Source organism: Taudactylus pleione, unplaced genomic scaffold (genome assembly GCF_031769625.1).
Source record: "Taudactylus pleione unplaced genomic scaffold, aTauple2 ptg000607l, whole genome shotgun sequence".
Taxonomy (NCBI): Eukaryota; Metazoa; Chordata; class Amphibia; order Anura; family Myobatrachidae; genus Taudactylus; species Taudactylus pleione.
In genome coordinates, this window is record NW_028285009.1 from 2,260,050 (window position 1) to 2,285,413 (window position 25,364).

The window sequence follows — 25,364 nt, forward strand, 5'->3', positions numbered from 1 at the left end:
GTGCCCCTAGTTTGTGGTCAGGTAGAGGGACCAGTTAACATCCTTGGCAGATGCCATGATAGTCCCAGGAACAGTTGGTTGGTTCATCTCTTTCCACATCTTCTAAATCTCCTTCTCAGAAAGGTCATAAAGGAAGAGCTTCCAGTGATCATCAACGCCCAAGATTGGCCAGGAAAAGATTAACGTACTGACAGGCTGGTGCCAGGTGGCATTTTCTACTCTCTCTCAGGTTCCTTTTCTGCACCAGGACCTCCTCAGCTGAGTTTGACGTATGGCCTTAGAAGCCAAAGTCTTGAAAGCGTAGTAGGGTGGTTCTTTTACGGGGTCTGATTCCACCTCTGAACAGGATCCTCATGCCCTTTTTGCTGTTGATAGAGCACTGCGAGTCTTGACTGCTGGTGTACAGGAGACTGACAGTGTGTATTACGCTTTATGATGTGCAGTAAAGAGATTGGCCAGGATCTAAACTGCCAAAAGTCAGATGGATCAGATCCACACTTCAGCCTTCATATTCTGCACCTGGGCTACCAACATCTGCTCAGATTTCAGCTCTTTAGACCAAGGACATCATTCAGAGTCTCTCGCTAGATGCGATTGCCTGCCCCCAGCGTATGCAAATTTGTCAAAGTGACGCTACGGGAAGCGATCGCTTGCCAAGGCATAAGCACGCCCACCATGTCTTAGTGAGCGGCCAGCGTACGCCCAATTGCACAGGCAGAGCCGCCCACCAGCACACGTCATCTCCAGGAAGTGTATTAAAACATTGGTACATCAAGGACAATCGGAAGCGATCGCAGCGCTTATGGTTGCCTTACTCTACCCATCCCTGGGCTAAATGTTGTACTTACCCTGCAAAGAGGACAATCGGCTCGGCTTTCCGGCGTTGGGATTAACATAGGCATCGGTATTTCGACACCTATGTTAAATCCCTTGCTGGGATTACGTTAGGGGCGATGTAGGGTGCGGTTGCCGGCAAGCAAATACCGACACATCAGCTGCTTCGCCGATGTATCAATCTTCATTAAATTGACCCCTTAGAGTGTTGGTGTTTATGTACTGTGTTTTGTTTCCTCTCTCCCCATTATGTGGCTCTCAGCGACTGTTTATACCTTTTTGTGCTCGCTGCTTTGCCAGTTACTGAAACGTGATTTGAATAGAAATATAAGGGTGCCCCAAAGATGTTACCGCAGAAGGCAAACTTCCTAATGATCTTGTGACTCTCCCAAACTTTCTATTCTTCATGTCACCCAACACATTGCAGCCCTTCTGTAAACCAGATGTGTGATTTCTGTCATGGCTTCTGTGAATAGAGCAAATAGCTGTTCGTTTAAAATCCAGCTGTGAACAAGATTACAATTGATTAAAGGAGTTCTACCTTTAAAACGGCACAATGGTAGACTGTGCGGACATTTTCTATGGTTCGGTTGCCATGGAGATGCCTAGATTTCTGTCTACCATTTATTCATGTTTTTTTTTTCTCCAACTTTTCAAAGGAAATGTAACAGATATATTGTATTCCAAAGGTAAATATTTTTTTTTAACTTGAATCCAATTTACTGCACGTGAGAAACTGGCAACTAATAGCTAATTACAGTCAGCAGCATTCATTCTATAGAGGCAATTTGACAGGAGAATTGAAAAGTGGAAGATTATATTCCACAATTTTCTAGAGCTCGGTTGTCTGTGGGACTCGCATAACTAATCTGTGCTGCCGGGGAACCTGCTCCATCCACTATTTAACTCTGTATGTGGCTTCCTGCATCCTCCATTCTCTTCCTCACAGTGTGTCACTGCCCCTGCTCCTACTAACACATCACTCATCTCCTGATATACTCTGTGCCACTGGGGACCCTGCTCCTCCCACTATATAACTCTCAGTCTGTGACTTCCTGCTGCCTCCATTCCCCTCCTCACATCATGTCACATACAGCCCTGTCCTCACTAACACATCACTCATCTCCTGATATACTCTGTGCTGCTGGGGAACCAGCTCCTCACACTATATAACTCTCAGCCTGTGACTTCCTGCTGCCTCCATTCCCCTCCTCACATCATGTCACTGCCCCTGTCACATGCAGCCCTGTCCTCACTAACACATCACTCATCTCCTGATATATTCTGTGCTGCTGGGGGACCCTGCTCCTCCCACTATATAACTCTCAGCCTGTGGCTTCCTGCTGCCTCCATTCCCCTCCTCACATCAGGTCACTGCCCCTGTCACATGCAGCCCTGTCCTCACTAATATAATCACATGAGTGGAGAGGTCACTGCCTCCCATAAGATCACTGCTGCTGTGATACATTCTGATGATCTGATTGGCTAATAAACTACACACAGGCCAGCAGATAACAGATTGAATATGAGGTGCTCACACCTTCGTGCAGGGGTCAGGGAACTTTTTTACCTTTTACCCCAAAATATAGTTGGATACGCCGACGTTACCCCCTTGATTTGAAAGGAAGAAAATCATATAGTAGTGCCCCCATATAATGCCCCTGTAGTAGTGCCCCCATATAATGCCCATGTAGTAGTGCCCCCATCTAATGCCCCTGTAGTAGTGCCCCCATAGTTATGCCCCTGTAGTAGTGCCCCCATAGTTATGCCCCTGTAGTAGTGCCCCCATAGTTATGCCCCTGTAGTAGTGCCCCCATATAATGCCCCTGTAGTAGTGGCCCCATATAATGCCCCTGTAGTAGTGGCCCCATATATAATGCCCCTGTAGTAGTGGCCCCATATATAATGCCCCTGTAGTAGTGGCCCCATATATAATGCCCCTGTAGTAGTGGCCCCATATATAATGCCCCTGTAGTAGTGCCCCCATATATAATGCCCCTGTAGTAGTGCCCCCATATATAATGCCCCTGTAGTAGTGCCCCCATATATAATGCCCCTGTAGTAGTGCCCCCATATATAATGCCCCTGTAGTAGTGACCCCATATATAATGCCCCTGTAGTAGTGACCCCATAGTTATGCCCCCGTAGTAGTGACCCCATATAATGTCCCTGTAGTAGTGCCCCTGTAGTAGTGCCCCTATATAATGTCCCTGTAGTAGTGCCCCATATAATGTCCCTGTAGTAGTGCCCCCATATATAATGCCCCTGTAGTAGTGCCCCATATATAATGCCCCTGTAGTAGTGCCCCCATATATAATGCCCCTGTAGTAGTGCCCCCATAGTTATGCCCCTGTAGTAGTGACCCCATAGTTATGCCCCTGTAGTAGTGACCCCATATTATGCCCCTGTAGTAGTGACCCCATATAATGTCCCTGTAGTGCCGCTTGAACAAAAAAAACCACTTACCTTAATCCCCGCTCCTGCATCCGCCGCCGTCATGTCCGCCCGGCTGCTCCTCGGAACTATGGGAGAGACGTCATGACGTCTCTCCCATAGTGCGCATGGAGAGAGGCGGAAGCTGGAGTTCAGAAGAGAACTCCAGTCTCTGGCTAACGCGGCGCTGCAGGGAAGGAGCCGGGCGTCCGCTGGTAATAACATCTCAGCGGGCGTCCAGCTTAGAGCCTCCCTGCGGCACAGCCGGGCATGCATATGAATCATTCTATATTATAGAATGATTCATATGCATGCCCGGCTGTCCGTCTATTACCGCCAGGAATTTAAATTTTACCCCATGTGGGGTAATTTACCCCTGTTCCCCGACTACTGCCTTAGTGCAATACACCTAACAATTCTAGGAACTTTAGAGAGCACAGAAGCAACCACACACCCAACACGCCAGTCAGTACACATGCAGCCAGAAAGCCCCGCTGGCACCTGCAGAATACACAACCTTTCCTGTTAGATACTTTGCTCAGAATTAATTGACTGGAAAAGAATAAGAATTCCGCCACGTTTTCCTGGTACTTTGGTCAGTCTGCGGCAATGTTTTATTGCTGTTTATTGATCACGTTTTTCCCGGAAGAGATCGCGGCTCATTATGCAGCCTTAGTACTTGCACACAGCGTAGACTATTTCTCAATGCCGGGAGAAGGGCACATAATACAAGTTTTTCTTTGTTTTGTTCATACACTCAGAGCAAAGTCTTTATTTTGAATATTGTTTTATTAAGAGTGGCCAGTTGCCTGTATAGTTGGTCTAGTAAAATATATTGTTCAAAGCTGCAAATAGAAGTCCCTATATACATCATTGCTTCTGCTGCAGAGTTAGTGATCGGTCAGTAGCTGTAGCGGATTTGTGAGTTATGGATTCTCAGTGTGTTGGCCCCTATACACTGCTCTCACACACCGTGTGTCGTTCAGCCATTGCTCTGCCACCTACCTGGCGCTGCGCCTGTGCGGGGCCCCGGCCTGGCGCTGCGCCTGTGCGGGCCTCGGCCTGGCGCGGGGCCTGGCGCTGCGCCTGTGCGGGGCCTGCGCCTGTGCGGGGCCTGCGCCTGTGCGGGGCCTGTGCGGGGCCTGCGCCTGTGCGGGGCCTGTGCGGGGCCTGCGCCTGTGCGGGGCCTGCGCCTGTGCGGGGCCTGTGCGGGGCCTGGGGCCTGTGCGGGGCCTGGGGCCTGTGCGGGGCCTGGGGCCTGTGCGGGGCCTGGGGCCTGTGCGGGGCCTGGAGCCTGTGCGGGGCCTGGAGCCTGTGCGGGGCCTCTGCCTGGGGCTGACAAAGACCATATTCTGTAGGACTGAGCAGTGTAAGAGAAATATTCGTCTGAATAATATACGGTCAGCATTTTGCTTTACAGTCTTTTTGACCCATTCCAGCGTATCTTTTGTTATCTTTATGTTCAGTTTAGCTGTCTTTTTAATGTTGTGTTTTTTTTTTTCCTTAATAACTTATGACCCAGCATTTTGTAGATTAAAGCACAAATATAATATTTTTATTTAATTGTTGCAGAAAACCTTTTTTCTTCTTCCCCAGCCATATAGACGTTGAGTAAAAGGGTTCCCTGTCTAATGGGTTTCTCTGCGCTGCTTTTCTATGCCGCAGTTCGTGCTCTGATGAAGTGAACCGTTTAGCTGAATCTGGCTTGATTTGTGTAAAGAAATTCTCGGGGCTGACCCTGCCATTCTGATTATATGCTCAGCGATACAGTCTTTTCAGCCAAGTGGCCAATGAATCCCACACAATCGTCTCTAGTGCAGCTTTTGTTCTTTGCCTAATACAGAGAGTATAGTTCGGCTACGTAATTGTAATTGTGCTAGTAAAGATGAAAACCATACCAAAATCCTCAGTGTGACAGGTTCAAGTTTAGCATCATGGGGGGGGGGGGTCGTTCTCCTGCTGAAAATGACAACCGGATACTGCCCATTATGACCTCTCTTACAAGAAACACTATCTGTAGCTATATTTAAAAGCGTTCAAATCCGGGGGAGGAACAGTGCATCGCTAGACCCCATTGCAAATTTAGGTAGGGGCCCAGTTACCTCACTGTAGGCTTATCTCAACCCCCCCCTTCCCCCCCCCCCCCCCCCCACACACACAAACACACTCTGTTCTGAGAAGGGATCCTTTCTGAGTGTGGGGTGTCCTGAATGAAGTGGGGTGTACTCTGCTTTCTGTAACCGTGTGTGTGTCCGGCTCTGTGCTGTTAGCCTGACACAGCTTTGTGTCAGCAGCAAATATGGGCCAGTTACTTTCCAGGTTATCTACAGGCTAACTAATAAAAAAGTCAGCCTGGCCAAGTATTGTTCCCTGTGTACACCTCAAGTAACTTCATATCTTTATATCTTTTTGTCTTCTATCCTTCAGTCCGTTTTTGTGGTCCTACGTTTTGCCCTGGCGCTAGTGTACTTCATTCATTTTATTTAACATTGTATTCTGTGGAGCAGTGTTGTTCACTTTGGCGCAATCCAACTATCAAACCAGTTGTGCTACCAAGATTCAGTCAGGGACTTTCCACATCCTAACAACAAATCCTATTTATAAGGCATGGCCAGTACTTCATGAAGCCGCCTTCTCAGTTTCAAATAGTAATGTGTATATCTTGCATATAAAATTCATTGGTCTTTATTGGTTTGTCTGTCCGGTTAGGCATTTGGATACCCCTGCACCGACTGGGGTGAAACCAAAGCGAGGTGGTCTAGCTAGCTCCTGGCCAGGTTTCCAGGAGGTTAGGGTTCTGGACGGACCCCCCTGTTTGTGTACACTGGGCAGAACTTTGACACTGGGAGTCTGTTCTGAGCCGTCCACCAGATAGATTTGGACGAAAACTACACAGAGTGGTAACAACGGATCCCAGAAGACATACCAGGAAGTTGAGGTCCCAGTCGGTATCCCGTTGCTGTACGCTGGGCTGAACTTTGACCAGGGGAGCCTGTTCTGGACCTTTCACTGCCCAATGGAGTGGTATGGGTCCCGGTTGGACCTCACGGCGGAGTTTGCCAGGCAGAAATGTCCTCATGGGTGTGTTGGAAGAGCTGCGAAGTTGCAAATTATTTTTACAATGTTGACAGTTACATCCAACTGTTTAATAACATAATAACTTGAATATTTAAACCCGGGCACCGCCGGGTACTTCAGCTAGTATAACTATATAGGTCTGGTACCCAGAAAGGCTCAAATTTGAAGGGAAAAAAAATGTCAGTGATAATGGCAAACTCAGTGCAGTCACTGTGAGGAGCTCTGCTATGCGATGTAATCTGCATGATAACGTCCTTCATGTTCACTTCTGAGAGTGACATGACGCAGCTGGGTTAGGTGAGGAACACCATACAGGTGCTGGGTCCATATAAATAAATTTTACATAAATGTATTTATTACTAGCCGTATCTCATGATGAAATAGTTTCTGCCAACATATTTTGTATTTGAGGTGTTCTAGTTGTGTTGCTTGGCATAGAGGCCTTGTGGCGGAAGTGGCCCATGTGACCAGCAGTGCTTTACAGACTGGTGGCCGCAGCACCATCACCCACCACTCACACTAATGTCACTGTGTGCCCTGTGCACAGACTGCTATGTAACCTGTCCTATTCACCCACCTTTCACACCAATGTCACTGTGTGCCCTGTGCACAGACTGCTATGTAACCTCCTATTCACCCGGAATGGGTATGAAATACCGCCGGCAACATGGCAGTCGGCTTCCCATTCACCCACCACTCACACCAATGTCACTGTGTGCCCTGTGCACAGACTGCTATGTAACCTCTCCTATTCACCCACCACTCACACCAATGTCACTGTTGCTCTGTGCACATACTGCTATGTAACCTCTCCTATTCACCCACCACTCACACCAATGTCACTGTGTGCCCTGTGCACAGGCTGCTATGTAACCTCTCCTATTCACCCACCACTCACACCAATGTCATTGTGTGCCCTGTGCACAGACTGCTATGTAACCTATCCTATTCACCCACCTCTCACACCAATGTCACTGTGTGCCCTGTGCACAGACTGCTATGTAACCTCTCCTATTCACCCACCTCTCACACCAATGTCACTGTGTGCCCTGTGCACAGACTGCTATGTAACCTCTCCTATTCACCCACCTCTCACACCAATGTCACTGTGTGCCCTGTGCACAGACTGCTATGTAGCCTCCCATTCTAGTGACCGCGGGCCCAAAGCACATCTCCCCCCACCCCTTACCGCCCACGTGCATGGTGCCACACCTATCTTTTGCATTGATGATGTCAATAAATGTTGTTTTAGTTATTGCTCAGCTTTAACCTGACGGACGGAGATGAAACAAAGTGCAGATTACTGTATTTCTAGGAGCTTCCACTACACAATGATGCTATTCTCATAAAAATTCAGTTCAGTAGTTTTTTGCGCCAACTTGGAACAAACAGACTCAAAGTTCTTATAATAATAGAATAGATCTATAAATAATTTTGAGGTTCAGTTCTTCCCTAAATTGGGAGTTGTATATTGTACAGGGAATGCAGTAGGAGATTTACGTGACCCATGTAACATACAGTCCAACATTACCCATTATTTATATGATACAGTGCCTGCTCCCACATGCTGCTATTGGTGGATACAATAAGGCTATGTTTTCCCATCAGGCTGTGCGCCATTGTCATAGAAGAGGTGGACAATGCCGCAGGCCCTGGGTGGCCTTTTTCTTTCTTTCAGTCTGTTTTTTTATATTTCGGCTTTGTCATTTTTATGCACTCTGATCTAGCGCAGTGAGGTTTTATGTATTTATTATTCACTAAATGAATGTCCCTTCATGATAAAAGCCTGCGAGTGAGATGAGGAAAGCGATGCAATAGGCTCGTTCGGTGCGTTGTACAAAGCAATGCTAGGAATTGCAGCACTGTGTGTTCAAGGACTGATTGTAAGAAGCACAACCATTTATAAATCACTGCGAGATGTAAGAGAACAAGCATGCTGCATAAACCCACCACCCCGGCTGTGCGGTACCATCGCACTTACAGCCGCAGCAGGGAAATGTACTGTAGAGGTCACACACACACACACACACACACGATATAGTGGTGGCTGTACAGGCACTATGGAAGCGCTGTGGGTTGTCCTACAGCTCTTGGGACTGGTGGAATGGTATTGACACACTGTACCCCCCAACATACAGACCTGCACTGACTATACAGGGAGTGTCCTGATTGGCTACAAACTCATAACAAAACCTACAGCCCTTGTGTTCTAGACTCCATCTCTTAACGAACTGTTTCTTATATAATAAAAACCCTGTGTGTTTGTATGTATTATGTATCGCATAATGCCGATGTTTACAAAGTGCGGGCGATTATTTGCCAGTGTGCATTCGCGTAAGTTGCACTGCGCACGCGTCATGATTGCATTGTGATTATGTACACACAGAGGATCCATTCACAAAGTGAGTGTCATGTGGCCAGCATTTGGGGGAGGTAACGGTGGTGGTTAGGCTGGCTCGGGGAGCCTGAAGCCGCCGCCGCAGCTAGGACAGTGCCCCTGCCATTTAACATCAAACCCCCCCACCCCACAAAATAAATAATGGGGGAGACGTGGTATCAGCGGTGATACCACTGCTTCCCCCATAATGGCCATTCATGCAGCTCCCCCTCTGTGTATCGCTATTCACAAAGTTAACTCAAAAGTGGCAACATAGTGTATAGCTAATGAAAGATTGAGTTCCTTCCTATGGCGGCCTTAGCGGAATGTTGGTCTCTTTAGTAGAAAGTGACCTTGAATCGGAGATGCTATAAGCTGTTTCCGGAATTTGGGGCTGGCGGCTGCCTTATTGTTATTTATAATCCCCCCCTTCACGCTTGGTAAAGCAGTACGTGCCCTCATCCGGAGAGGGAATATAAAATCTTCCCTGAGAACTCCCAAGGATCTGTGTCAACTGCTCGATATGGTTGGACGCCAGCCGGTGAAACGTTGAAGGTCTTTGAAGTGAGATTTCCAGCACGGGGACTTCGTCGTCTAGGTTGGCAGCGCTCGCTCGTACCCTCCCTTCATAAAAATGTGGCGCTACCAGAACACATGAAAGGCCCAGACCTAATTGTGTGTAATTCTAACTCCATTAGAGTGTGAACATGTTGCCACTAATCCCCGAAATGAATTCCCTCCATTCCCTGCACTTAGCGACTCGCTGCCAAGTTTGATTTGCAGACGCCAGTTTTCCATTTGGACGTTTTCCTGATGTGTGTAAGGGAGACTGGGAGGTTGATACAAAGTCATTCTGCAGTTTGGAAGTTGCATGAAAGTCGACCTTTCACCAAAAAACAAGTTGTGCTTCTATTCTATCCTCAAAGGCTGCGTCAGAAATTGTTGATAATTGTTTAAAGGGGTAAGCGACTGTTGGTTACCCAATTATTATTTCATCTACCCGCCCATGTAGCTAGTTTGGGGTGCTCCCCTCTTCCAGAAACCCCTGTTACCTGAAGTCAGGACACCAGATCGCTCTTCATGGTGGTCAGCATTGGCATAGCAAACCATCTATACCTGGGGCTGCTACATCTGCGGCTGGCTAAAACCAGGGGAATTACAGATTTAAAGCCACCCAGAGTCTGTACAATTCAGTATGCAGTCACAGTGGTAACTATCTCAATGTACTAGGGTTAGGCTGTGGGAGGGGAGGGTTAGGCTGCGGGAGGGGAACATTAAGGTTAGGCACTGGGGGGTGGGTTAGGTACGGTACTCACTGCTGGATGACAGCCGGAAGTCATTATCACCAGGCCATCGCATACAGAAACACACCGCCGGAGACCCGCTACATCACCGGAACAGCTAACAATGCTGACATTCTCACTTTGACATTATGACTGTTGACCAAATATGCCCATCCCGTGCAATTCGTACGTGTCCCTTATTAAAGGGTTATTATAGCGACCCTATATCCATACCTCTTCCAATAGGGCTCTTTTAAAGGTATACAATCGGCGCCCTCAGTTCAGGTATTGGGGAGAGGGGGCAGCTTAAATTAAGGCAGGGTTGTCCAAAAATGGGCAATCCATTTTACATTACATATTAAGGAGTTGCCTTGACTTTTCATGCTGGCACAAAGTTCTCTGCCTATTCGTGTATCACGGGCTATTGGGAGGCACTCGTGTACTGTCACTCTGCGTCAGAGAAAGTAACAACCGAGGCGCAGTCTAATAGATATCCGAGGATTGTGGCAAACTCCATACTGAGATCATTTAAAGGGCTTTCAAAACATCCGAGCTGCGTCTGTCTGCTCATGTGTAGGGCTTCGGCTTGTGGCGCCTCTGGTTCATGTATGCCAAGCAGAATTGGTGAAAGGGACCCTCTTAAACTACCAATACGTCGTTGGTGCGAGTTTCTTCTTACTGTTGCTATATGGGAATAATGAAATGTGTGATTTTATATTTTCTTTCTTTTCATATTTCATAAGAACACAAGTGAGCACTAATTATTATTATTATTGGTAATGTATTTTATTTTTGTTTTACTACTTGGAAAGGTTGCCTTAAGATCATGGTATTTAAATGTAACATCCAAAACTGACCGTTCTCATTTCCCTGATGTAAGAAACCCCCTTCCTGATAGGACAGTCCAATTAAGTAGATGCTGCTCTTTCAGTACTACTGATGTGCTGCTTTTTCAGTGGTAACCAAATTCTTTATCCATCCTATGAAAGATTACCGTCATAGCACCCCTCTTATAGCGTACACGTTCCTGGTGACCACATCACAGTGAGAAGCCGCTGAATGTAATCTGTAAGATCAGGTTACCAGGCAGAATTGGGGACACCTGGACTATGTACCGTTAATGTGGAGGATGAATCTAAGCTCTGATATAAATAACATATTGGAATAAGCGGGCAGACGGGAGAGATTGGGGCTGAATTCTTGACTTTCTTTTACAGAGCACCAGAAGATGTGTTACTCTGCCCTTGTCTTGTCTATGATTTTCTCCATGGGAGAGCCGCTCCCCTATCACCATTACGGTAAGTGCTCTTCGTGTCTCCCAGGTGACATGCTCGCTGCGCAGTGTTCCTTACAGCGTTTGCATGCTTAGGTTGTTGCAAATTGCAGGGGTAGGCAGCTTCCGGCCCTCTGAATGCCATTTAATTCTCAGACCATACCGAGTCTCATAGTTTATGTCCAACAACGCACACAGCAGGTAGTCTTTATCAGTAGATCTGCTGCGGTAGAAAGTAATCCTCATAGAGGTCATGCATGCTGTGCTATCATGCAATTGTCTGCATAGTGCAATGTGTATGGGTCGAAAGCAAAAGGATCGTTACTTGTATTACTTGTTACTGAATACAGCCAGAAGATGACCACTGTCAGCCAGAGCAAGTGATCAACGTCCAACCGCCATGACCGGGCCCCCTGACCCTGGAAGTGATCCGTCCACTATGGTCAGCAACGTGTGTTGCTAAACTGGGCCATTAGTCTTCTTGCACATTGGGCTGTAGGATCGCACCATGCGTTGGCCTCGGCTTTAGAGCTTTAAATCCCAAATAATCGGTTCAGTATTCAGGTGGTGATCCTGGCTGACTGCGATATCTGAGATATTGCTGCGATTCTACAGCAAGACCTGTTCCTACACAGAGCAGATTAACTGTCTACTAACGCGCTGTATTTACATCATTATTCAACTATGTATAGCGCCAGCATGTCACGCACCGCTTCTGCCGGCGGTTTATGTAAGGCGGCGACATGTATGTTCAATTTATCAGCCTTTGTGCAGCAATAAATGGGTTTTCTCACTTCAAAAAAAAAAAATTGGGATTGGTTAAATTGATCATTGCTTCCCTCAAGCTGGCTACATAGTATAAGATCTCGCTGTACAGCTTCTCAGTATAATGGCAAAGGGATCTGTATGAAATACAGCTGGAAATCCCAAAGCCGGAAGACCGGCAGCAGTGAAGATCCCGACAACTCCAAAGGTAAGTATTTACTAACCCTACTCTCCCCCCACCCCCTAACACTCCTTTAGGGGCACCTAACCCTAACCTCCTCCCTGGAGCCTAACCCTAACTCCCTATTCCCAGCAGCCTAAACCTAAGTCCCCCCCCCCACCCCCTAACCCTCCTTTAGGGGTGCCTAACCCTAACCTCCCATTCCCAGCAGCCTAAACCTGTCTACCCCCCCCTCCCCCCCCCCCCCCGGGGTGCCTAACCCTAACCCCCCCCTTTCTATTAGCCTAACCCTCCAGCCCCCCTCCCCCCCGCGGCTGTCTGCGCCCGGCTTAACGTCGTTTGGGATTTCGACGCCTGTCAGTACCTTGCCGGGATTAGGCAGTCGGGAAGCCGGCTGTCGGCATTTCGACAGTCTGCTTCCTGACTGCATCCCATAGCAAATGAACGCTTAATCTCAAACCTATTAAATAAACTTAAAGGGCAGATTTGCGTCCTTATTTGTCTCCATGATTCTCAGAAGTCCGCAGGAAAGCAATAGTACATTGCTGTTCTCTGTGTGTCTGCCTGCCCGTGTGTCTGCCTGCCTGCCCGTGTGTCTGCCTGCCTGCCCGTGTGTCTGCCTGCCTGCCCGTGTGTCTGCCTGCCTGCCCGTGTGTCTGCCTGCCTGCCCGTGTGTCTGCCTGCCTGCCCGTGTGTCTGCCTGCCTGCCCGTGTGTCTGCCTGCCTGCCCGTGTGTCTGCCTGCCTGCCCGTGTGTCTGCCTGCCTGCCCGTGTGTCTGCCTGCCCGTGTGTCTGCCTGCCTGCCCGTGTGTCTGCCTGCCCGCCTGTGTGCCTGCCTGCCCGCCTGCCTGCCTGTGCGTCTGCATATGTTTCATGAAGATCCTTATCTATATTCCTGCTGCTGGGACACTTCTAATGCGAGCAGTCACTGGCAGCTGTCTCATGCTGCAGAAGCTGAAATAGGAAGCTCTTAGTGGCTCAGGCATGCTGGGACTTGTAGTTCAACTACATCTGGACAGCCACAGTTTGCTATAGAACATTTAGGCCATCTGTTGCTCTCCAGCTGTTGTTAAACTTCCAGTACGTAACATTTATTTTAGGGATTGTGTTTAAAAATCACGGTTGGTCCTGGGTTTTGTGAGTGCAGGGGGGCGAGGTGTATATTGTGTGCAATTACAGTTCCTGCATCAGGTGAGTGTGCTTACTGTGTGTAATTCTTACCTGCTTCAGCCGCTTGTGCATTCTTTAAGGTCACAGGTGTTCATTACACAGACCTCCAGCAGCTTTTGGAGCTGGGCTGGTAATTTTGTGTTATGATGAGAAGGGGCCCCATGCTGCTGCTTTCCCAATTAGTGATGATGAGCTCAGGAGAGGGTTATAGAATGTTCTTGGGGGGGGGCTATACTGCAATAGGGTACAACGGCACTAGCCAGCCTGGGCTGTCACTTGCCATAACAGGGAACCTGAGGTTACAAAAGCCATGTCCTGGAAATTGGTTGGGGCTTTTAAAGACCACTGTGACCGGTGGGAGGAGGCTGACCCCCAGAATGCTGGGTATGTGTATAGATAGTGTGCGTATGCAATTAAAAAAAAAAAAAAAAAAGTTTATATGTTAATGTTTAACATATATATATATATATATTTTTTTTTTAAAGTAACAAGTTGATCTTATGTTTCTGATCTAGCGTAGTTCAGCACCAGCTGCCATCCACCTCGGTGAGAGCTCAAACCAAATAAAATTTTACTAAAGGGTAACGAGGCCAAAATATATAGGACCGAGGCAATCTGTAGTTCTATTAAATTTCCCAAAGTGCTGGGACTTGTAGTTCTGCAGAAGTTTGACCGTCACAGGTTGCCCATCTCTGTTCTGTACAATACTACTTAGGTCTTGTGTGTCCCACTAACAAGCTCCATGGCGGCTTATAACGTAACGTACACAGCAGGGTGGTCTCTCCTTCATTCTTACTGCAGGGAACCTGACCGTGATAATGTGGGTGGGGAGAGAAACCGCCGTACCCAGCTATCACATGGAAGATGAATATATTAATGAAGAGAGACTGCTAGTAAATCAGCCATGCCTATATAGGGAGCTGTTAGCACTGTGTTAAATATAACTAGTTTATAACAAGCGACTGTGGGAATAGGGGGCGCGGCGAGGGATCTGTTAATAGTGACCTGTATCTTCCATCGGACAAGCTGATGTCATGTTAAAGTCCTTATTTGCAGCTAGTTGCTGTAATGTAACCATTAGGCAGGAGCAGACGTATTACACAGAATTATTTCCGTCCACTTCTTCTTCGCGTCAGTCTGAGAATGGGAATAAAGCAGGTGGAGTTCCCCTGTAGCTTGTGCAGAGAATTACACGGTCTGGCTTTGCCTCTGGCGATTAGTTAGTAAACTAGCGCAGCAGCACATTCCTTCAGGCTTGTTTCCCATGGTCTCTATCATTTGTTCTCCCTTTATGCAGAAACTTAGACATACTGTATGTACACGAACCGAGACCTGCGTCTGCCCATGTGATGTACACCGGCCGCGGCAATAATACATTCATATCATTCTCGTTATAACAGAGCATCTGAACGCCCAGTTTGCCCAGTTCCTGCTGGATGTTATTGAGGACGGGCTTCCGTCTGACGCTAGCGAGCAGCTGCCCGACCTGTTCATCAACGTGCTCCTGGCATTTAACCTGCACATAACCGGTGAGTGCGCGGGTCCTGCAAGCTTCCGGTTACCTGCCACCCTATTGTGTCCAGGGTATGCAGTCATATTGTCTACACCACTATGTCAACATTTATGACATACTGGGGTTACGCGATTGATGTTGACATGAATTACTACATAATATACCAAACCCCTCTCCAAATGCCCCCCCCCCCCCCGGGTGAGTGAAGTTTTTGTAATGTTCTGCCGAATGACGACATAACTGTGTACTTAATAGTCAAATCGTGTCTGATACTTAAAGTGCACCTACAGCATTTACAGTTTGAGAACTAGTAGGGCAGCATTACAACGATATATGGTTATAGTCGCATCACACTGCGGAAGTGGCTGCATCACTTTGGGGTGTGCTACATCTTCTGAGGGGAGGCCTAGCTCTACTGAAGCGCTCTGCCGCTCCCAACCCACCACCTCTAAAGCACCTCTGCATCAGTACATACAGGGGGTCATTCAGACCCGCTCGTGAGCGGCAGTACGCTCGCAAGCGGGTCGATGTTCCCCCACTGCGCATGACGGAGGGAGCTCCGTCGTGCGCATGCGCGAGACCCGGCGAGCGACGGGCTCTCCATCGCTCCGGGTCTCGATGTTGATTGACAGCACGCCCCCTTTGGTGGGCGTGCCTGCCAGACGGAGGCGTTCCCATGGGAACGCCTACCGTCTGAAGCCGGCCCCACTGACATCACTAGTGATGTCAGTGGGAGTGATTTTGGCTCTGATAGAGCCAAAATCACTCCAGGGCTTGCGGCAGCGAGACCCTACCGCAGGGTCTCCGTCGCAAGCGCGATGGTCAAGACCATCGCCACCATCATCATGGACGCTCGCTATAGCTGTGGGTGGTAACCCACAGCTATGCGAGCGCTTTGGTCAGAGCGTTCGGCTCTGAATCAGGCCCACAGTACAGTGAGGCGAGTTGGACACACCTGTCCCCTAGAATTCAGCAGTCGCGATGTTTAGGAGGTACGCTAATACTGATTCAGCCCACATTGTAGCCACACATTGTCTGTAGGTCACGGGGGGCTATTATCTGTCATGGGTGCGGGGCAGGGGGCCACTGTGCTGAACACCTTACACCAACAACCATGCAGCAACCCCTCTCCCATACTCACCTGGTGGCACCATCTTTCCGGTGATATGTTTGGGGTGATAGTGCCAAAGCAAAGACTCTGACACACTGCCAGTCTTGGCTCTCTTCCACGCATGCAATATGTTTCCAAATATAGCATTGGAAAGATGGCGCCACCTGTACAGGTATGGGGAGGAGGTTGCTGCTCACTGGACCTTACAGACCCTAAAGCGCCCCTGCTTGACAGCCCCGAGAAAATACGCTCTTCGCACATTTTGTGCTCGATTCAATTAGGAGCCAATTACGTGCGGCACGAGTAAGTGAGGCTGTATGCCACACTGATGGTACCGCCAGACTTTCGCATTTTAAGTTCGTAGCCCCATAGGTCAGTGAGCAAAATTTACGAGTCCGGTGTGAGATTGGGCCACGAGGGGGGACGATTTGTACGCCAATACAACGGCAACTCGCCCCCTTCGTTCCTAATTGAATCGAGCCTTTAAGCTGCAATCATTTCATCATTCGTAAGTTATTTAATTTGTCTTTTTTTCCTTTTGCCAGTTCCAGCAAACAACGTGATAATGAAAACTCTGGGCAAACGCCCCAATGTCAAGATCTTTACAGAAAAGCTGCTGCTGCTTCTCAACAGAGGCGGTAAGTGCCTGGCGCGGCGGCCTTTCTCTGCCGTGGCTTGGCGCAATGAAAATGGTCACTCATATGTCCTCTCTCGTCACTAGATGATCCTGTTTGTATCTTCAAACACCAGCCGCAGCCTCAGCACTCTGTCCTGAAGGTCCTGCAGGATGTGTTTGCCAGCGCTGACACGGCAAACATCTTCTACCACTCCGACATGATGGTAATGATCGATATCGTTGTGCGCCAGATAGCGGATCTTTCTCCCGGGGATAAGGTGAGCCTGGTGTCTGACGCCGAGCAGGGCTCCTGTCTGCAGTTCTTTTATAGAAAACGGTTCAGGTTCATTTCTGTGTTTGTTTATTCTTTATATTTTTAAGTGTTCCCTCACTGTTTCAGGAGACTTATGTTGGGAACACACCATCCGATATATCATTTGTCGGCTCTACGAACAATATATCGTTCAGCGCATCTGCAGGTGTGTACACACGATATATCTGTGAACGATGCGATATATCGCTCAGATGTATTGCTCGCATCTGCTTGTGTGTACGGATGACCAACCCATATGCTGGCCGCAAGAACCGCCAACAATGACATCAACACTGGCTCCTTTGGCTAGACATATCAGTTGGCCGATTAGTAATTGTGTGCGCACAAGCACATACTTACCAAATCGGTTGGACATGTCTGTACCCCACATACAGATGTAGCGCACGGAGGTAAGATGTATGTGGACACAAGTAGCGTTAAACATAATGCAACCTTGTTAAACTGAGCATCTTTTTGTGCGACTTTTTACCTTCAAATGCGTCTTATTCGCACAGTAATGTGAATAGGATGCACGAGAAGCTTCTGCTGATTAAATTTATATGCTGCATGCCTATATTCTGTGTGAGACTGCGGCTGTATCTGCATGCAAAATGCTACGTTAGTGTCACAGCCACTGACACTGTAACGTAGCATTTCACGGTCACTGACACTGTAACGTAGCATTTCACGGTCACTAACACTGTAACGTAGCATTTCACGGTCACTAACACTGCAACGTAGCATTTCACGGTCACTGACACTGTAACGTAGCATTCACTGACACTGTAACGTAGCATTTCACGGTCACTGACACTGTAACGTAGCATTTCACAGCCACTGACACTGTAACATAGCATTTCACAGCCACTGACACTGTAACGTAGCATTACACTGACACGTAGCATTTCACTGACACTGTAATGTAGCATGCCACTGACACTGTAACGTAGCATTTCACAGCCATTGACACTGTAACGTAGCATTTCACAGCCACTGACATTGTAACGTAGCACTTCACTGACACTGTAATGTAGCATTTCACAACCACTGACACTGTAACGTAGCATTTCACTGACACTGTAACGTAGCATTTCACGGCCCTGACACTGTAACGTAGCATTTCACTGACACTGTAACGTAGCATTTCACGGCCCTGACACTGTAACGTAGCATTTCACGGCCACTGACACTGTAACGTAGCATTTCACTGACACTGTAATGTAGCATGTCACTGACACTGTAACGTAGCATTTCACGGCCACTGACGCATTATTGTGCGTATAAGACACATTTGAAGCTAAAACGTTGCACAAAAAGACACTCAGCGCTACCGAGTCACGCCCCGGCATGGCGCAACTAGAAGGCCTTTTAACACGTAAGGAAGTAAGTTGTATGTGGACACATCTGTAAGGCAAGCTGCTTCGTAGATTGTGTGCCACATAAGGAATTGATACATCTTTACCTAACGTAGATAAATGTAATACAATATATATTGAATGTCTCCTGCAATAAAACCATGTTCTAGCATTTTATGTAACTTAAAGGTCCAGTGTTTGGTTATAGACTAAAGTCTCTGTCTGGGGTTTGATAATATGCGGCACCAGTTCCAGGCCATGACTGCGTCTCATCATTTCTGCCTAATACTGTACTTGTAGATTTATTCATGTTGAATTATGCACATATCATCAGTAGAAGTACCCGTTTTTTAATTAGAGGGAATGATTGCAAAATAAAACACTTTCCCTCTAGCTAAGACACATTCCAAGTACATTATATATATATATTTCCCAGTGTGAAAAGGTTACAATACAGTTATGCTGTGGCTGAGAAAAGTGAAGCTTTTTTTATATAATTACAAATTTGTAGTGTACGGATGTTTCCACATACATCTATCCTCAAATCGCGCCAAATAGCCCAGCGTAGCGTACTACGGACTTTGCTACTTAGCAGCGCCAAAAAACGAATCCGAAGTACCTAGTAATCTATAAGCGAACTAGGACGCAAAATGAGGAAAAGGAAACGTAGCGCCGGAATCGCAGCAGACGCAAAATCGCTAGGTGTATGAGAACACGTCTGATTGTCGAGTAATTACCAAGTCAATGGGGGATTCTCATCTCAGCCCACTGCTATTTATATACATCATTATATACTGCAGTTATATTAGAGGCATACGCAGGGGGGAGATTGTGTTTGCAAATTTGTGTTACGATTGTAGCAGATCTGTCAGGCACTTATTATATTATTACAGATGTGTCCTCATAAATTCTTGCTGCAGGCGCACCAAACAGCCCCTCTGGGCGCGCCAGGTCCCGTGTTGCTCTGCTAGCGGAGGGCGTATTTCTTGTGTCTTCTTTGCCTGAAAATGTGTTACAGGGCCATATTAAATATGGGGTGAGAAGTCCGAGGTTGGACTTTTCGCCATCCGCGCCGTTTTTGGAGGGGATAAAGTATCGGGGCACGTGCCCGCTTATCCCCGTATTCAGGATCCGGCGAAAACGGGACCCGGCAGAAAGGTAAGTATCAAAGTCCTGTCAATTTTCGGGAAATCATCCTGGCACCCCCCTAAAGATGGTCTGACATGGGGGATCACTATGGGTACCCCCGATTTGGCCTGCTGAAGGTAATTCGGGTTTTTAAATAGCCGCGGCAGGTGCATAAATGCGCCTGTGAAGAAGGGGTGAAGAATAGCACTTATCTTTATTTTTATTTCAAGAAAAAAAAAAACTACTTCCATAAAATTTGGGGTACATGAAAATGGGTGTAAGTCCCTAAGCTTATTTTTTAAAATTCTTAAAAAAATACACCTGCCGCATTCATGGGAACCCCCCCCTCCCCCCCGAATCAAGTTCACTAGTTTAAAACTTTGTTCCCCAATATTTTTCTTTTTTTTCGCCCCCAAAATGAAACTATTTTTTTGGGGTGTCCTGAGGACTTTAAAAAAAATAGCCTGCACCCTGGGTAGTGCCCCCTTAAAGTATTCGGTGTAAATTTTTTTTTATTTTTTTTTAAAGTCTGCACCCCAAAATCCCAAAATCTGCACTTTTTTTCGCCATTTATTAAATGGAGAAAAGTTATTCCCGTTTTTAACAAAGACTTTTCACACCGGCGAAAAGTCCTTGAAATTGAATACGGGGATAATTGAAACAGGCGAAAATGACAGAGTTTTCGTCCCATATTGAATATGCCCCATAGTCGCAATGTGACGTGACTTGGGCGCCCCAGGAGAGACTACTTATTACTTTGATATGAAACACTTGTATATCTGTGTGCGACACAGTCTGAATCCGTGTACGAAAATGCTAAGATGTCGCAACTTTTTTCCACGTCTAGATCCGTTATGCTTTGTATACAGACTCGGGAGCGCACAGATATACAAGTGTCACTTATCAAATGAATCAGCACAGTCTCTGTTGCGTCAGATTGCAACTAAGACGCATTTTCGGGCGAAAGGCGCCCGGTGCTAGCAGGGTCGCACGGGACCTGGCGGCTCACTCTCGCCAGGTTTCTTGCACCACGTAACGTATGGAGGCTAGATGTATGAGGACACATGTTCTCTTTACAATATATACTACATAAGTCGGCTGCTTACCACTGCTCTGATTATTGAATCCTTCCACCCTGCAGCTTCGAATGGAGTATCTGTCGCTGATGCACTCAATCATCCGCTCGACGGATTACCTGCAGCACCTGCACTGCCAGCCAGACCTGCACAGCACATTACAGCGGATCCTAGATGAAGAGGAGGAAGGACCTCACTGCCAGATGGACAAAATGATTATCCGTGAAATATACAGAGAGTTCCCTCAAATTTCTCAAGAGAGCAGTTGAATGAGCACTGATGTGGCATATTGAACAGAATCGTTTACAAATGCCATTTATAGTCTTCTCCTACAAAACCCCGGCTAGTCTGTGGCTTGTTTACAGAGCAGTGTCACTGCGGAGCCTTCTGCTAGAGGAGGTGCGGAAAGTCTTAGCCAGGTGTGTTTGCTGTAGTTGCAGGGGGTCTGTACTGCTAAAAAGTTTTAACATTGCTTTTCAGGACTAACCATTTTAGTTTTCGGAGATCGTACGGCGAGAGGGGGTGATTTTTAAGCTGGAAATTAGATTTTTGTCTTTCCTCCAGTAAAACTTTGCTATGCCTGTTGTATTTATTGGATAGCATGTCGTCTTCGGGAGGTGTTAACTACTAAGCCATGGTTGCGTTTTTGTATCAAATACTGACAGTCGCTGGTCGTTCCGTCTGTGAGAAATCGGGGAAAATGCTTCCTGCTGACATTAATCTCTCTTCTGTACTTGACATTATTCCTGGGATCACTTACGGCTGTTGTGGATTTGGATGGGGAGATATAATAGCTCTGCAATAGTCTTTTAAGCTGAGAACACTGGCATATTTATGGTGAACAGGGAGATGGACGGGTTTTCATAAAAGAGCCAAAAATATTATCGAAGTTCAATTATTTATATTTTTCCCCTCACTGACATTTTCTTAAAAAAAAAAAAAACTCGGTTTTTGAGAACTGTAAAATGCTTTTGTGTGTTTTGCGTTCGCTGAGGCTCAACGTGCAAGTGATGTCACTGTTTCCTAGTGAATCCATCAGCTGCATATAGGTTCAACCCACAGATTGTCTACCTCTATGGACGTCTCTGTGAGGGGTCAACTAAACTAGCCACGAGGAGGCTCGTCCTGCGAATAAGTTATGGTATTGTTGAGATGTCATTGCCGGCATTTTGGCACGGTTGCAACGGCAAATTTTAGATTTATCGAGAAAATCATGTTAAGACCAATTCTCAAATAACTGATTTTTTTTTTTTTTTAATGTACATTTTCACATCGTTAACATCACTATTACTGGCCTTAGTGCTTATTGCAGGCTCTTGCGTGAACGTCGGGGTTTGTGACCGCCAATAGCTGAGATCATACTTAGCCTATCAATTCACTGGCTGGAATGACATCACAGAGGCATGAGGCACCATTTCATAGTGAGAAAATCGACGCCTCCATTGCTTAGATGACGGGAAAATCGTTAAAGGGAAACAAAAATTGAATCGGGATAATTTTTCTTTACTTAGAAAGCATGTGTGATTAACAATAAAAATTAAACAACATGTCTCTTGCGTTAATAAATGTATTACCTATGAAAGAATTTATTACTGATATTGCTAAACTGAAATATATTTCTATATTTTATTTACCAGAAGTATATGCATGAGCGAATCTTATTTTTTTAGCAAATGCTGCAACTAAACCTACAGATCCTAACATTAAATATAAATTCACAGATCTTGTTTACATGTACTGTATGTTGTAGCTAACAATAAAATAAAATTCCAGACTTCCTTTGTCATACATATCGTATAATGTGGTGTTATTGTATCCAAAGCGCACAGCTAAACATCGGACATCTGTGTATTTTTAATTTCTTAATTAATCAGTGAAAACTGTTATAAAGTTTTAACTTGTCTGCTAATCAGTGATGCTACAAATGTAATGCCATAGGATAGAGGTACTCAACATGCGGCCCTCCAACTGTTGTGGAACTACACATCCCAGCATGCCCTGCCACAATTTTAGCATGCCCTAATAGCAAAACTGTGTCAGGGCATACTGGGGTGTTCAGTTGCATAAACGCTGGAGGGCAGCATGTTGAATACCCCTGCAATCGGATCCCTGGCCATTTATAGAGCAACCTATATCCTACTGAATCTTTTTATTTACTAGTTCAAAAGGGAGCATCAGTTTTTGGAAAATGATGATAGAATTTGGTTGCTATGGGCAAAATCCTCCTCCCCCTTTTTTTTATTTCTTTCTTTTTCGAAGTTTAATAAACCTTCTCCATATGGGTATATGTAACGGTGCGGTTTCCGCGAACCAGTGCAAACTCTGCGATTTAAACCTGTAGATTTATAAAGGGGCAGTAATTTGAAAAAAGTTTTGCCTTTTAAATGATTGCTGCTTTAGACCTGTAGGCTTAATTGACGATTATGACGCAGGTTCACAGATATGACACCCTAGGGGAGCTCAGATGTACTAAGCCTTGGGGAGTGATAAAGTACCGACCTAACATTAATGGAGTATACACACGGTCAGATTTGTCAGATGAACGATTGAACGATTTTACCAAAGTTTTGAACGATTTTTGACTGCATTAAAAAGAATGGAATCGTCCAAGTCTTACTGCAAACACATCAGATGTCAGATATCTTTATCTGACAAACGGGAACGCGCATCGTTCATCGTCCATTGTTCAGGCATGTCAGATAGTTAGTTAGATTTTCCTTCAGATATGAACGATTGAACGATTTTTAAAATCGTTATCGTTCAGATCTGAAGAAAAATCTGACCGTGTGTATGCACCATTAGTGTACAGGCTGTGCTTGAAAAACGTCAGGAGCTGATTGGTTGGTCCTTTATCACTCTCCACTTTATCAGTCTTCAAGGCTTAGTACATTCCCCCCCCAATTACATATAACCCTTAGACTCCTAATAAAGCTCTTCATCGACAGCAGCATTCATCCCCTTGCTAAAATGCTCGGTGTTTAATACTTTTTCATTAATGCATCTCTCAACAAAGTCTTCTATAAACACAAATGTATTAGAATAAGACATTATTTTGAATTGTTTAGTGATCTCTCTATTGCTGCTGTTATGCATTGTTTATGACTTTAGTAGATTGCATTGTCACATTGAGTTGTATTACTTTGCTTTAACCCTGTTTTGTGACTTTTATTTTAATAGTGTGTGTCAGGAGTGTTGATCTCAAGCTAAAGTTACCTAACCGCTAAAGATCGTAACATTGCATTGCCTTTCAGTGCTGGTAATATATAGCTTACCCCAAAATATGTTTCACCCTTAAATTATGTATATTAAACATTTTAGTTTTGATTATAGCATTGAGCTCAATTTCATGTTTAGTAACTTATAGGCTCTGCGCAGACAAAACAACAGAAGCTTTTCTGTATTTACAAAGTGTTTCCTTTTAATAGTGGCTTCAATTTGATTTGCATCCATTTGTGTTATGTTGTAAACCTGGACATCCTGTGACTGTGGCGATCCGGATTCATTTGCGTTGTAACCTCTTGTATATTTCTCAGCTCAGACATGTAGGCTCTGCCCGCTAATCATTCAACCAGCTATTGGTATACACTCTCTACTGCATCTGACCAACAATACTGTATATGTATCTTTTTGGTTTTCCAGTTATAAAATATTTTAAATTATACTGTTGAAATAAAAGAAATAAAATGCCATATGGTGGTCTCCTCTCAGTTACTTGTATACATCCAGTGTTTTTACAAGTTCTCTATTCTTTAGGAAGAACCCCAACTGCTCTGTCTCGTGAATACTCCGGATATGTGTGACTGATGGAATATGCAATATAGACTTTTCTAGGACGAGTGAAAGGCTATTTTTTTTTTTAAGCTTCTGTTGAGAAACTCTATGGCAGAGGTTCACAAACTGCGCCATTACAGTCCAGGTTTCAAGAATATCCATGCTCCAAGCCAGATGGGTAAATCAAATTAACTGGGGTGCTAATTAAGTCACCTCTGCTAAAGCCTGGATATTCTTAAAACCTGGACTGTAATGACGAAGTTTGGGAACCACTGTTCTATGAGCTAAAACCTCCACTCTGGAATAAGAATTCCGATTTTCTGAGGAAAAGAGAAATAGGTCATGGAAGATGTGCTGCTGTGATGACCGTAATGTAGGGATGCCAGTGACCTTCCTGCACACTTGGGTGATGATACTGATCGCGATAGTGCGTTTGTCCGACCGTTCCGGAGATTCTCTGTCGACAGTGTTTAGTGTTGAATCGCCCTCTTTCGTCATTTTGCATTCTTGCCTGAGACTTTTCTAAACAAATTACTAATCGGGACCCTCACTCACCACTTTATTAAAAATATTCTCCAAGCATTGATTAGACAAGAATGGGCGGCCATCAGTCAGTATGTGGCCCAGAAGATGAGTGACCGCATGCCAGGGCGAATTGCAGAGGTCTTGAAAAAGAAGGGTCAACACTGCAAATATTGACTCTTTGCATAAACTTAATGTAAGTGTCAATAAAAGCCTTTGTTGTAATGTTACCTCAGTATACCATAGTAACATCTGACACTTATGTAATGTTACCTCAGTATACCATAGTAACATCTGACACTTATGTAATGTTACCTCAGTATACCATAGTAACATCTGACACTTATGTAATGTTACCTCAGTATACCATAGTAACATCTAACAAAAAGGTCTAAAAACACTAAAGCAGCAAACTTTGTGAAAACCAATACTTTAGGCCATGACTGTACACTGTGCCATATTACACATACTGCAGGGTGTTCACTGCACTGTATCATACGGTGTGTTTTATTATTCTTGCGGCTATGTCTGGCAGAGGAAAGAATAACAAGCAGGCTGATGCTGC

General features: G+C 45.8%; 1 protein-coding gene across 3 annotated transcripts in view; it reads left to right on the plus strand.

Annotated features, from left to right (window-relative positions):
* NCKIPSD (NCK interacting protein with SH3 domain) overlaps positions 1-22,280 on the plus strand; it is a 132,635-nt gene extending 110,355 nt beyond the window's left edge. For all 3 annotated transcript variants that reach the window (XM_088454016.1, XM_088454015.1, XM_088454014.1), the window contains exons 9-13: positions 11,223-11,303; positions 14,795-14,923; positions 16,564-16,656; positions 16,740-16,912; positions 20,572-22,280. In XM_088454016.1, the coding sequence (XP_088310142.1) occupies positions 11,223-11,303; positions 14,795-14,923; positions 16,564-16,656; positions 16,740-16,912; positions 20,572-20,775 (680 nt within the window). In that variant the 3' untranslated portion in view covers positions 20,776-22,280. The remainder of the gene's footprint in view (positions 1-11,222; positions 11,304-14,794; positions 14,924-16,563; positions 16,657-16,739; positions 16,913-20,571) is intronic.
* Positions 22,281-25,364: the final 3,084 nt, after the last annotated feature.